This window comes from Chiloscyllium plagiosum, unplaced genomic scaffold (assembly GCF_037043375.1).
Source record: "Chiloscyllium plagiosum isolate Xiang-an unplaced genomic scaffold, Cpla_swu_hap1 HiC_scaffold_16, whole genome shotgun sequence".
NCBI lineage: Eukaryota > Metazoa > Chordata > Chondrichthyes > Orectolobiformes > Hemiscylliidae > Chiloscyllium > Chiloscyllium plagiosum.
Window position 1 is genome coordinate 13477835 of NW_028270154.1, and position 14943 is coordinate 13492777.

General features: G+C 41.2%; 1 protein-coding gene across 1 annotated transcript in view; it reads right to left on the minus strand.

Annotated features, from left to right (window-relative positions):
• Nucleotides 1-381: 381 nt before the first annotated feature.
• rnf130 (ring finger protein 130) overlaps nucleotides 382-14943 on the minus strand; it is a 170044-nt gene continuing 155482 nt past the window's right edge. The window contains exon 7 of the mRNA XM_087995135.1: nucleotides 382-4443. Coding sequence (XP_087851261.1) covers nucleotides 4334-4443 — 110 coding nt within the window. The 3' untranslated portion in view covers nucleotides 382-4333. The remainder of the gene's footprint in view (nucleotides 4444-14943) is intronic.

A 14943-nucleotide genomic window follows, 5' to 3' on the forward strand; every position in this document is an offset into this window, starting at 1 on the left:
CATTCTTTTGTAAAGTTAATATGTCAAGCCACAAAATTATAAATGCCAGTATATGCTGGGTTCAAGCTGAGTTAACTTGGATGTATTTAAGAAAATTGAAATTTGCCCTAATCTGAACCATTGCATATGCTTGCAGGAAAGGTGCAAGTGTGGTACCATCCCAAAGCGTGTAGCCTAAAGCCACCATGGTTATTGAAATTGCAGCAATAAATATCAATCTTCCCATCATGACCAATTTCCAGTGAACTGTGGAGCATCAGCAAAGAAGCATTCACACAAGTGGCACACAATATGATCCTAGTTGTAAATGTGCATTCCCCCAGGAATGTAGGTGGGCTATGTGACCCACTTAATCTTGGACCATCTATATCCAAATATTCATCATTGTTAATCACATCTTTTATTTATACATCAATTCCTTCAATACAATGAGGTAGCCACAATACATTTTGACATTAGTTTCATCCAAATAAAATCCCATTTCATCACATAAATGCCAGTGCTAGTAACTGGCAAGCAATTTGTTTTCTGGCATGGGGGATGAGAGGAAGGAAAGCTAAGCTTGGTAAGCAAGTGGGCTGAATGTTATAGCACAGGGGGAGAATTACAAATTCCTGGTCCCTGTTCAAAAATTCAAGCACTAACTGGACACAGTTTGGGCAGAATGAAATAAATCACTCCAGCAATTGTGGACATTGAAGGTGGGGTGAATATTTTATGTGTCATTCTCTCAAGTGATTTTCATTACTTTCTATTAAGTTTACATAAAATAACATAACTTCAGTCACATTGAACAATTCAGCCACACACAAAAAAAACTGCGGATGTTGGTAATCAGAAACAAAAACAAATTGCTGGAAAAACTAAGGCATGGGAAAAGATGTTCAGGCCCTAAAATTATTGGTCTCGATATTGAGTCCTGAAGGCTGCAAGGTCCCCAAAGCAGAAAATGAGATGTTGTTCTTCCAGCTTTTGCTGAGCTTCGTTGGAGCCCTGTAGCAAGCCTGAAACAGAGATGTTGGCCAGGGAACATGGTGGTGTGTTGAAGTGGCAGTCAACAGGAAGCTTCACCCATGTCCTCCCTCCAAACAGACCTTGTCATCACAGGGATTGCCACCATAGCCAGTTCAATGTCAGCTACTAATGGCTCCCATTAGCAGCTATTGATTCTCCCAGGCTGATTTTTGCCCTTGCTTTGTTTGCCCAACTGTGGTTTTCTCTCTCTCTCTGGGCTCCATCGACATCTACTTCCTCCCATCACATCTTCAGCATGTATGTCAATCTTTTCCTAGCTACAATCAGTTCTGAAGAAGGGTCACTGATCCTGAAATGTTAACTCTGCTTTCTCCCCACCTGCTGAGTTTTTTTCCAGCACTTTCTGCTTTAATTTAACAATACAGGTGGCTTGTGGCTAAAAGAAAACACCCATCATGTACAAGTTTCTCAATGTAAATAGCTAGGGTTCCTCATCCCATAATTTTCTTCTTTACCTTTCAAGATTACTGACTGTCATTGGGTTGGGAGTGGGGGCAGATGGCATAGGATGGGGAAATGTACAAATTCTTCTGCTACCAGCAAATCACCTCTGCCTCATTAGATCATTTTTCTGTGCTGGGAGACTTCGAAACATGGAAGATCTCTCTCTTTGCACAACACAACACATGAACACTTCCTGGCATGGTTCACTGGATAGTGATCAGGAATGCTGTCTAATTTTCTCTATTATGGAAGGTGAAGTCAATTGCGGAGTTCCTCTTCTGCACAGATTCGTATGGCAATGAGATCAAGATAATTTACACTGAGAACTAAATGTGGCAATGCAGTAATTCACTAAATACATTGTGCAAAAATATTTTTAACATAAAAGTGCAAAATTGCCATAGTTTGCATTGATCTTTTAATAAAAATATCAGATTATGTATAATTAGCATAAATAAAATTATAATGAACAAGCTGCCATATTAGAAATGGCAAGGAAGTTTTGTATGTGGCTTTAATGATGCTAAATGCAATTAAATGAACTGAGAACATGTTTTTGAGCTCAAGCCATCTAACCTCTTCAAAAATATCAAACATGATTTACAGTTTTCACTGAACCAATGGCATGCGTACAAGTGTGTTTTCTACAATGTTTAATCTTCTCCTTCAATACTAAAAAAAAGCTGCTTATATTTAATAAGCAGTTTGAGTTCAGGTGCACCTATACCATGTGCTGTCTGTAGTACATAAAACAGGTGTACAGCATCACAGAGAGGGGAATGTGTGCTGCATCACTTAGTGGGGTGCACTGGACTGCGTGGAGTGCTTGTTATTCTGTGGCTGAGGCAGGTGCACTATAATCATTGAAAAGCTGCTACTTAGGTCCAATATCTGCTCATGCTTTCTTCTCTCAAGAAATAGGCCATGCAGCAGTAACTTTCCCACCAGAGAACTCAGACATTACAGGGCAACAGGTTGCTTAGTGGAGAGACACTGAGCCCATTGCTGCTCTCATATGACGTCTGCACACACCCAAATTCCTAAATTCAGGAATTCTTGGGTGGCAATCAGAAACAGGGAACAAATGTTCATCAATCAGAAATATGGCCTCCTGGTTCATTTCCCATTGCATCGACTCCCCATCTTAATCCAAGAAGCAATGAAGTCAACTTGGAGTTCTTCTGTTGATTTTACTGAGATTAGCCAATCAAGGGACCACACTGTGGCTTTCTGTTCATTGTGCACTACCATTACTAAATGAGCCTTCAATGAAGCCTTAATGTCCACATCTTAATAACAAACTCAATGAGCAAGCCTTGCAAATCCTAGTTTGAATGTTCTGGTGGAACATTTCAGCAACTCACTCAAGAAACCATGGCAGACAGCAGCGGTGGGGCCAATCAATACTTAGAACAGATTCTTGTTTATTAAAATTGTTTTAACTGAACCAACTATACCAAACATTGTGTGAAACTATTCAACCTTACAAGCCTATTTCACCATTTAGTTGGAACAACGCTGATAAACACCTTAACTCCATTAACGGAGCATGGCTCTATCTTATCCTCAATATCTTATCCAGCAAAAATACAGAGTTCTCAGTCTGGAAAGCTCCAGATGACCCCCAGAAATCACAACTTTCTGGCGAGGTGAGAATTTCAGCCCTTCATGAAATTTTGTTTGAGAATCTCTTACTGATCGGACTTCTGAACAGCCTAGCACTAACTTTACAGTTAAAACCCATTGTACTGGATACTTGAACCACTGTTTCTCTATACCCAAGTGAATTCCTTTGTCATTTTGGACACCTCCAATAAATCACCTCATCATGTTTAACACAAGGGAAAATAAGCCATCGTTGTCCAATCTAGCTTTGTAATTTAACCTTTCAAGCATTTACATTCTGTTTGACTCTGTGTACCTATGTTGTCAGTTTGAACGTACTACGTCAATTAAGCAGCAGCACTAGGTCACCAGGAAATAAAAGCCTAGTCACATTAATAAACAATATATAGTTATAACATGTGACTGGCCCTCATAACTTAACCTTCCAAGTTGTAGTATCATTCTGGTCTGGCAAGTCCAAATATTCTAGATCTACTGTAAGGGGAATAGACTTAAAATAACTAACTAGAGAAACAGCTGCAGACAGTTTGAGTCAGGAGGTCCACAGAAAACTGGGTCTCTTCCAGGATGCATATTCAACATACCTCATCATCCACAAGAACCATTGGTTGCCCTCAGCCAATTCTGTGAAAGCTCTAAAATTTTTTTAAACCTTCTGAAAATCAAATCCGTTTACACAAACAAGTTCCAATTTTCAACATTGCTGTTCTTTATCAAAGCTTGACAGACTATATGCATTTCTACTTCAGGCAATCATCTGGCATTAAGTTCAGGTAATCAGATCCAGTACCCTCTACATTTGTGCTTCTTATACTGGAGCAGCTGCTAGGAAGTGTCTTTTGTAAATATTAGACCTCCACTGCATAAGACAAAATAAGTCAAAGTGGATTATGGACAGTTATTGGGATCATTGGCCTGTGTCATGCTCACCAGCAAAACATTAAACTAAAGATATTAATTTCTTATAAGTTTTGTAGGAAGGGGCAAAATAGCTTTCCCCACAATCCAAACATGTTAACCTTCACTGGATACCATGGTGAGGATGAATAATTACAAGAAAAACAATGTTAAGACAGGCAGCATGTGGTATTATTTCCCCTCTACACTTTTGTGCACTTAGTTCCATTCCACAAGTAGACATAACGTTTTGACGATCGCAGCTTTAATTATTTGTGTGCAGTAAGGCTAAGATTGGTTTGAAATCTGATGGTTTGAAATTTGATCCAACTCATGCTTTGTCCTGGTCACTGTGGGCAATGGAAGGCTGAATGGTGGACAGCTCGAGCTCATACAACATCATTTGCCGGGGGCTGGTGTCAAGATGAACATTCTGACCATCTGAAAAACAGAGAAATGAAGTGAGCAAAGTTTTATTCTCGTATCGATGATGATAAGAAAAAGCAAAAGCAAACAAATGCTAACTTCCACAAAAAGAAATTATGAGAATGTTTAGTCAACCAACAACAAACCCATATCTATATTCTGCAATTAAGAATAAGTTAGACACACACTCAAGAGGAAATAAAGGAGGTTTGGTAAATAGGTGAAGTCATTCCCTCCCACAAGTATGGGCACAGTCATTCAATTAGATCATGGCTGATCTGTATCATAATCATTGCTGCTTCTTGCTGAATGTCACTTAACACGCTTGCCCAACAAAGTATCTATCACAGTTTTGAATTTTTCAATTGCTTCTTGACTGTTTCTTGGCTAGACAGTTGCAGATTTCCACCATTCCTTGTGTGAAGTCCATCCTAACATCATCCTCAATCAACCTTGTTGCACTTAAATTTTAGTGGATTTATTTCATGCCCCTTTGCTTTGGGCACCCCACCAGAAGAAAAACGATTCTCTCACTTAATCTGATTGAATCCTTTAATTACTTTAACATCTCCATTAAATCCTTCTTAATTTTTTCTCTTCCAGGGAATACAAGCCTTGGCTATGCAATCTTTATTCACAATTATACCCTTTCGGCTGCTATATTATTCTGCTGAATCTAAGCCATATCCTCTCCAAAATCAAAACATATTCCTGAGGTGCGGTACCATGCAATACGACAAATAAGACTGAACCAGAGCTTTATGAGATGAAAACCGATAGGAAAAGCTCTGTGGAGCATGAACATACATGCATTTAAGGTACATAAAGACCATTTAAACCAAATGACCTACATTTGTCCTATAAATACTCCATAATAGTAAGTGTCGCCCCCTTGTTGTCTTCATTCAGAAAATGGATCTGACCATTTACTATCACTAGAGTTGCCAATTGCTGACGCACTGCTTGAATTCTATTTGGTGGCCAGCTTTTTTGACTGGCAAAAGCAGTTGTTTGGACTCATTGCCATCGGTCTTGTGGCACTGAGTTAATGTACATCAGTAACAATAGAACCCAAGTTGATGATCTTTTGATAATTCCAGACTTTTAGACTGATCACATTCAATAGATATTTTCTTCTTTGAATCAACCCTTAATTAAATGTTAACTTCTAAGACAGTTTCAAAGAAATAGTTAGGAACTTTGAAACTGACCAGTAGCTTTCAAGCTAAAGTTACCAAGAGCTGCAGTATTTTCTGCCAGCCATTCACTACACTTCATAAACTGGCAGCAGTGGAATTATTTTTAGAACATAGAACATAGAACAGTATAGCACAGAACAGGCCCTTCAGCCCACAATGTTGTGCCGACCACTGATCCTCATGTATGCACCCTCAAATTTCTGTGACCATATGTATGTCGAGGAGTCTCTTAAATGTCCCCAATGACCCTGCCTCCACAACAGCTGCTGGCAACGCATTCCATGCTCTCACAACTCTCTATGTAAAGAACCCGCCTCTGACATCCCCTCTATACTTTCCTCCAACCAGCTTAAAACTATGACCCCTCGTGTTAGTCATTTCTGCCCTGGGAAATAGTCTCTGGCTATCGACTCTATCTATGCCTCCCATTACCTTGTATACCTCAATTAGGTCCCCTCTTCTCCTCCTTTTCTCCAATGAAAAAAGTCCGAGCTCAGTCAACCTCTCCTTATAAGATAAGCCCATCCTGGTAAACCTCCTCTGAACCCGCTCCAAAGCATCCACATCTTTCTTATAATAGGGCGACCAGAACTGGACACAGTATTCCAAGTGCGGTCTAACCAAAGTTTTATAGAGCTGCAACAAGATCTCACGATTCTTAAACTCAATTCCCCTGTTAATGAAAGCCAAAACACCTTTCTTAAGCTTTCTTAACAACCCTGTCCACTTGGGTGGCCATTTTAAGGGATCTATGTACCTGCACCCCAAGATCCCTCTGTTCCTCCACACTATCAAGAATCCTATCCTTAATCCTGTACTCAGCTTTCAAATTTGACCTTCCAAAATGCATCACCTCACATTTATCCAGGTTGAACTCCATCTGCCACCTCTCAGCCCATCTCTGCATCCTGTCAATGTCCCGCTGCAGCCTACAACAGCCCTCTATACTGTCAACGACACCTCCAACCTTTGTGTCATCTGCAAACTTGCTGACACATCCTTCAATCCCCTCATCCAAGTCATTAATAAAAATTACAAACAATAGAGGCCCAAGGACAGAGCCTTGTGGAACACCACTCACCACAGACTTCCAGGCAGAATATTTTCCTTCTACTACCACTTGCTGTCTTCTGTTGGCCAGCCAATTCTGTATCCAGACAGCTATGTTCCCCTGAATCCCATTCTTCCTGACCTTCTGAATGAGCCTACCATGGGGAACCTTATCAAATGCCTTGCTAAAGTCCATATACACCACATCCACAGCTCGACCCTCATCAACTTTTCTAGTCACATCCTCAAAGAACTCGATAAGGTTTGTGAGGCATGACCTGCCCCTCACAAAGCCGTGTTGACTGCATTTAATCAAGCCATGCTCTTCCAGATGGTCATAAATCTATCCCTCAGAATCCTTTCTAACACCTTGCAGACAACAGACGTGAGACTTACTGGTCTGTAATTGCCGGGGATTTCCCTATTTCCTTTCGTGAAGAGAGGAATTACATTTGCCTCTCTCCAGTCCTCAGGTACGACTCCAGTGGAAAAGATCTCGCAAGTGGCGAAGCAATTGCATTTCTCGTTTCCCAAAGCAGCTGAGGACAAATCTGGTCCGGGCCTGGCGACTTGTCAATCTTAATGTTTGACAAAATTTTCAGCACATCAGCTTCCTCTATCTCTATCCATTTCAGCATGCACACCTGTTCTTCAAAGGTTTCATTCACTACAAAGTTCATTTCTTTCGTAAAGACAGAAGCAAAAAACTCATTTAGGGCTTCCCCTACCTCCTCAGACTCGACATACAAATTCCCTATGTTATCCCTGATCGGGCCTACTCTTTCTTTGACCATTCTCTTATTCCTCACATAAGTGTAAAATGCCTTTGTGTTCTCCCTAATCCGTTCTGCCAAGCCTTTCTCATGCCCCCCTCCTGGCTCTCCTCAGACCATTTTTAAGCTCCTTCCTTGCCTGCCTGTAATCCTGTAGAGCTGAGCTTGACCCTAGCTTCCTCCACCTTACGTAAGTGACCTTTTTCCTTTTGACGAGAAGCTCCACCGCTCTCGTCATCCAAGGTTCCTTTATCTTACCACTTCTTGCCTGTCTCAGAGGGACATATTTATTCATCACTTGCAACAACTGTTCCTTAAACAGTCTCCACATGTCTATAGTGCCTTTACTATGGAACAATTGCTCCCAATCCATGCTTCCTAACTCATGTCTAATCGCATCATAGTTTCCTCTTCCCCAATTAAATATCCTCCCATTTTGCCTAATCCTCTCCTTCTCAATAGCTATGTAGAATGTGAGGCAGTTGTGGTCACTATCACCAAAATGTTCTCCCACCACAAGATCTGATACCTGCCCCGGCTCATTGCAGAGCACCAAGTCTAGATTGGCCTCTCCCCTCGTTGGCCTGTCAACGTACTCAGTTAGGAAACCCTCCTGAACACACCTTACAAAAACAGCTCCATACAAATTTTCTGCTCAAAGGAGGTTCCAATGAATATTAGGAAAGTTAAAGTCACCCATTACAACAACCCTACTATGTCCACACTTTTCCAAAATCTGCCGAGCTATGCTTTCTTCCATCTCCCTGCTGCTATTGGGGGGCCTGTAGTAAAGCTCTAATGAGGTGACTGCTCCCTTGCTGTTCCTAATTTCCACCCATACTGACTCGGTAGGCAGATCTTCCTCGACAATGGAAGCTTCTGTAGCTGTGATACCCTCTCTGATTAGTAGTGCTACACCCCCTCCTCTTTTTCCCCCCTCCCTATTCTTTTTAAATGCTCTAAACCCTGGAACATCCAGCAACCATTCCTGCCCTTGAGAAACCCATGTCTCTGTTATGGACCAGATCATTGCACCAGGTACTGATCCATGCTCTAAGTTCGTCACTTTTATTCCTGATACTCCTTGCGTTAAAGCAAACACACGTTAATTGATACCTTGGTTCCTTGCCAGGAAAATTCTTCCCACTAACTGGTCTACCTCTTGCTATTGCCTCATCTGCATCAACTCTCATCTCCGGTATACAGCTCAGGTTCCCACCCCCCTGTAATACTAGTTTAAACCCTCTCGAACTACTCGTGCAAAACTTCCACCCAGGACATTGGTCCCCTTCCAGTCCATATGCAACCCGTCCTTCTTGTACAGGTCCCACCTTCCCCAGAAGGCATCCCAATTATCTACATATCTGAAGCCCTCCCTCCTACACCAGCTGCGCAGCCACGTATTAAGCTGCGCCCTCTCCCTGTTCCTCGCCTCGCTATCTCGTGGCACCGGTAGTAAACTAGAGAACACTACTCTGTTCGTCCTGCTTTGCAGCTTCCATCCTAACTCCCTGAAATCACTTTTTATATCCTCGATCCTTTTCCTGGCTATATCATTAGTGCCAATATGTAACAAAATTTCTGGCTGTTGGCCCTCCCCTTTTAGAACCTTATACACCCGATTGGAGACGTCCCGGACCCGGGCACCAGGGAGGCAACATACCTACCGGGAATCCCGATCCTGACCACAAAATCTCCTGTCGATTCCCCTAACTATCGAGTCCCCTACCATGACTCCTTTTCTATTCTGCCCCCTTCCCTTCTTTGCCACAGTGTCAGGCTCAGTGCCAGAGAACTGACTGCTATGGCTTTCCTCTCGTAGGTCATCCCCCACAGCAGTATCCAAAACGGTATACTTATTGCTGAGGGGAATGTCCACAGGGGATCTCTGCACGGTCTGACTGTCCCCTTTCCTCCCCCTAACTGTAACCCATTTATCCTTGTCCTGAGCCTTAGGAGTCACCAACTCCCAGTAACTCCTCTCAATTACCCCCTCAGCCTCCCGAATGTTCCGTAGTTCATCCAGCTCCAGCTCCAATTCCCTAACACGGTTTTCAAGGAGCTGGAAATGGGTGCACTTCCCACAGATGTAGCCAGCGGAGACGTGTGCCATGTCTTCCACCTGCCACATTCTGCAGGAGGAGCAAGCAACTTGACAGGTCAACAGACAAGTCTGTCAAATGCTACAATGGATGTCAAGTATAGTAGCAAAGTTCTGCTCTCATGAACTTACCTGCAATTAGTGGCAAGTAGTGTAAACCTTTATCTTAAACTGTTGGTTCATTTGCCTTACTGTACATGTACCTCCCCACGTCTTCATCACCCTCAATGGAAACAGCTTCCCTCTGCCTGCCCAATTTATTGGGGAATATACTTAAATTTAAATGAGGTGCGTGTACGTGTGCGTACGTATGCATGGTTTAAAGGGAAGGTGTCCTCTCTGGTTTTGTAGGAGGTGCAGGTTGAGGTTCTTGTCATTACAGACCTAGCAGGCAGCAGAAAAACTGAGAATACTAAAAATCCAAAAGCATAAGATAAAAAGATTTGGAAACATCAAATTTCAGGCAGTCTGGGGTAAAGAGTCTGTTTAATGCTTACCAGCAGGAATTAAGTGTTGATCTTTCTCTTAAGGGAATTGGAATGAAAGCGCGTGTAAGTTATGTTAGAATTATATAAAGCCCTGGGTTGACAACATAGTATCGAACTCAGTACTGGTGTGATGAATCATGGATCATAACTCACGATCACCTTTGGATATACTGAACTTTTAACTGCAACGTGTTTTTTTTAAAAAGAGAAGATTCAGCTAAAAGAGGACTATAGATTTAAATTCAGTGGCTTTCTTGAGAGGAATACCCTTGAAGGTATTAAGGAAGCTTCAAAGGGAGAAATACACTTCAAATAGTACTGCAATCTCCCAAGAGTATTTGCGACTATGCATGACAGAAAAAAAATCAGCAGTTTGGGTGAGAGAAAAGTTTGTGTTTGCATTTTCATGAATACATAGGGATAGGAATTAAAAGCAAGCTCCAACCATGGTATTTATGTGCTGGTGAGCTGAGGTGCTTGTGTGCACTGGTAGGCTGAGGTATTTGATAATTAGGGTTCAAGCACTGGTGTGCTACAAATCGTAGTTAAGAAATCATCCATCAGTTATTCCTGCACTGCAGGTAAACGAGTCTCTCACTGATTGCTGAAAGCTAGTTAACAAGGCAGTTTAAAAGGAAACAGGAAAAAAGAATTTCAGCTGATCTGCAAAGCCAAGAATCTTGAAACAGATAGCTCAACCAGCAATGTTCCATTAACTACTCATCACAAAGACCCAAAGACTGATGTATATATTTGGAACTTCTGTTTTTTTTAAAAAAACACTTCTTATTTCTAATCTGTCTGTGGATAGTGTTATTTATTCTTGTTTTAGTAACTCATCAACCCATTGTTTTACCCAAGAAGGTCTGATTAAGACATTTCCTTTTCAAACCTATATTCCTTTGGTCTGGGAGAAAGGTATTTACAAGCAAAGGATTCTTTCTCAGTTAACCTTGTTGTGACCAACTGAGGAGTCAGGTGAATAAGGGCAGTGAATTCATCCTTCCTCACCCAAAGCTTAATGATTTGGAGTATCCCGTCTAGAATCTAGAGTGATGGCACTCCCATGTACCAGCTGCACTTGTCCTTCCAGGTGGTGGAGTCTCAGTTTTGGAAGATGCTGCCTAAGCTGAGTTATTGCAGTGAATCCTTTAGATAGTACATACTGTTACTATTGTGTGTCAATGTTGGAGGAGGTGAATGTTGAAAGTGTTATTGGGGATGCCAATTTAGCAGGCTGCTTTGATCTGAATGGTACTGATCTTCTTTAGGATTATTAGAGCTGCAGCCACACCAAGTGAAGTGTATTTGAATAAACTCCTGACTTTTACCTTGTAGATTGTGGACAGGTTTTAAGGAGGCAGAAGGTGAGTTGAGTCATTTGCTGTAAAATTTCAAGTCTTTGACCTATAGCCACAGTATTTATATGGCTAGTTCAGTTCAGTTTCTGGCCAATGGTAAGTTCACTGGAGGTTGATCGTGGTGGATTCAAGGATAGTAACATCATTGAATGTCTGTGAAAGGCAATTGGATTATTTCTTGTTGATGGCACTTGTACTATTGGTCAGGCAGCAACCTTCATCAGGAATGTAGGACTTTTGCCTGAAACATCGATTTTCCGGCTCCTCAGATGCTGTCTGACTTGCTGTGCTTTTCCAGCATCACTCTAATCTAGACTCTGATTTCTAGCATCTGCAGTCCTCACTTTTGCCTACCTGTACCATTGTTTTAAACCTCAATGTTGTCCAGGTATTGATGCATTTGTACATGTCTTAGTATCTGACGAATTGTAAATTGCTCAATCAAAACCCAACCCATTTTGACCTTATGATGGATGGAATGTCATTGATGAAGGAGCAGAAAATGGTAAGATCTACACCAGTGATATCCTGTGGTTGAGATGACTGTTTCCCAAGAAGCAAAAGCATCTTTCTTATCCCAGGTACGAGCCAAACCAACACCAATGACTTTTGATGTCACACTTGGTTAAATGTTGCCTTGAAGTAAAAGGCCAGTCACACACTCATCTTTTCAACTTTGCCTTTTGGTCCAAGGCTATAATAGGGTCAGGAACTGAGTGGCTTGGCAGACCAAACTGTGCACAGTGAGCAAATTACTTTGAAAAGAGCTGCTTGATAACACTGTTGACAGCTCTTCCATCATTCTGATGATTTAGATTTGACCAATGAAGGGTAATTGGCTAGATTAGATTTGCTTTTTTTTTTGAGGACTGGAGATACATGATAACTTCGCAATGTTACATAACTCAGAGGTAGCTGTACTGGAACAGTTTGGCTACATATATGGCTACTTTGAACATGTGTCTTCAGTACTATGGCTGGAATGTTGTCAGGGCTCAGTCTTAGCAGTTTCCAATGTCTTCAGCAATTTCTTGACTTCACGTGGAGTGAATCAAAGTAATAGAAGGCTGACATTTTGATGCTGGAGTTCTCAAGAGGAGGCCAAGATGGGTAATTTATCCAAATTTCTTGTTTCAGTCTAGTATTTTGTACTGATGCTGGGCTCTTCTATCATTGAAGATGAGGATATTTATGGACTGTCCTCCAGTGGCTGCTTAATTATCCAACACGATTCATTATTGGATATGGCAAAACTACAGAGCTTAAATCCAATTCGTTAGTTGTGGGATCATTTAGCTCTGTCCATCACTTGCATACAAGTAGCTGTGTTGTAGCTTCAATGGGTTGATACCTCATTTTAAGTTATGCCTGGTGCTATTCCTGACATTCCCTCCTGCACACTTTATTGAACTGAGGTTGAACTCCTGGTTTGATGGTAATGGTAAAGTTAGGGGGATATAAAAGATATTTCTACTGCTACCGATGACTCACCAGCTCACGAATGCCTCATCTTGAGCTTCTAGACCTGTTCTAGAGCTGCTCCAATTAGCTCCATGGTAGTGCCACAAAATATGATGGAGGTTATCCTCAATATAACAGCAGGACTTAATCTCTGCAAGGACTATGTGGTGGTTATTCCTACCAATACTGTTATGGACAAATGCTTCATCAATAAGTAAACTGATAATGAAGTCAAGTAGTTTTTCTCCTTGTTGGTTTGATCACCACCTGCTGCAAGTCCATTCTAGCAGACATGTGTTTTAGAACTTGGCCAGCTTTGTCTGCAGCAGTGACACTGAGCCACTTTTGATGCTGATCATTGAAGCTCCCCGCCCAGGGTACATTCTGTCCCCTTGCCATCCTGTGTATCCACATGCTATTCAACATGAAGGAGTACTGATGCATCAACCAGGTGGTTAATGGGTGGACAAAGATGGATACAGCAAGTGGTAATTACCAATTGCTTTTGTTGCCCATGTTTGACCTGATGCATTTTATGGAGCCTGGAGTTGAGAATTCACAAGGCAACTCCTTCCCAACTGTTTACTATTGCTCTGCCACATCTATTGGTGTGGTATATTATCCATAACATAATTTCCTGAGATTGGTTTTTAGGATAGCTCTCTCAATTTTGGCCCAAGCTCCCAGTTATTCGTAAGGATGACTCCGCAGGATGAACTGTTCCAGTGCCTTGGCTTGTACTGAGTAGCACATCCAGTTTCATTCTATTTGCAAGACAATTTAGTGGCATGATGGATTAGTTGAAAGAGAAGTTAAGTATCAATCATACTGTTGTGGATTTGCAATCACATATGGGCCTGACCAGATTCTTTCCCTAAAGAATGAACCAGATGAAATTTTACACCAGTTCACAATGATTCCATGGTAACCATTCAACTATCTTTTAACTTCAGCTTTGTTAAACTTTACCATTTGCTGTGATAGAATTTGAAACTGTGCCCCTAAAGCACTAATAACAAAAACAGAAATAGCAGGAAAATCTCAGCAGGTCTGGCAACATCTGTGGAGAGAAATCAGAGTTAACGTTTTGGGTCCAGTGGCTCTTCTTCAGAACACAAGCATTAATCAGGGTCACTGGATTAGTAATTCCACTGGCATTATCATATTATTGCCACCCCTTAATTATGATGTTTACAATAATAACGGAATTTGATAGGGTGCATACAGAACAACTATTACTTCTTCAGGGGTGAGTTCAGAACAAAAGGGTATAACCTTAGAATTAGGTTGTTTGGGGTGATGTCAGGAAGCATTTCTTCATATGAAGGGTAATAGAAATTTGAAATTCTTCTGAAGCATTAGGAACCAAGGTGAGTAAATGAAATTCAAATCAAACTGAATGGAGGGACACACAAAAGGAATTGAATAGTTTTCTCCTATGTTTCTAGGTCTTCATTGGAAGGGGGTATAACTTCTTCATTAGTTCTGATGAAGGTTCTACATAAAACATCATCTTATCCATTGTCTCCTCAGAGGCCAATTGAAGAGCCTTGTGTTTCAGGCACATTTTCCTTAAACACAAAGTAAAGCTGCAGGTATTTGTCAGCCTGTTGGGGTTACTCTCATTGGCTTCCAAATTAAATTGGAAAAATCAAAGCACTCTTTTAGAGATATCATTAATGAACGACTGGAATTCTTCCAATTATACAGGCAACTTCATGATTTAACATGGATCAGGGCTTACATCTTCAGTACATTCTAACCACTCGAGTTAAAATGCTCCTTCTGAATTCTCTACTGGAATTCCTGGTAATAATTTCATACAGATGGTGCCAGTTATGCTCTTTCACACAAGAGAAAATATTGACACCATTGAGTCCTTTCATAGTTCTAAATTATCTCTATTACGTCATCCCTCAGACTTGTTTCAACAGAAAGAGAGATCTTGTCAATGCTTTCTGAATAGTATACACATGCATTTCTGGAGTTATCCTCATTTCTGTGCTCTCTCCTATTTTACAATTTGGTAACTGGAAATCTGGTCTCAAAACTGCCAGAACTGTGGAGTTTCTCCTCCATTTT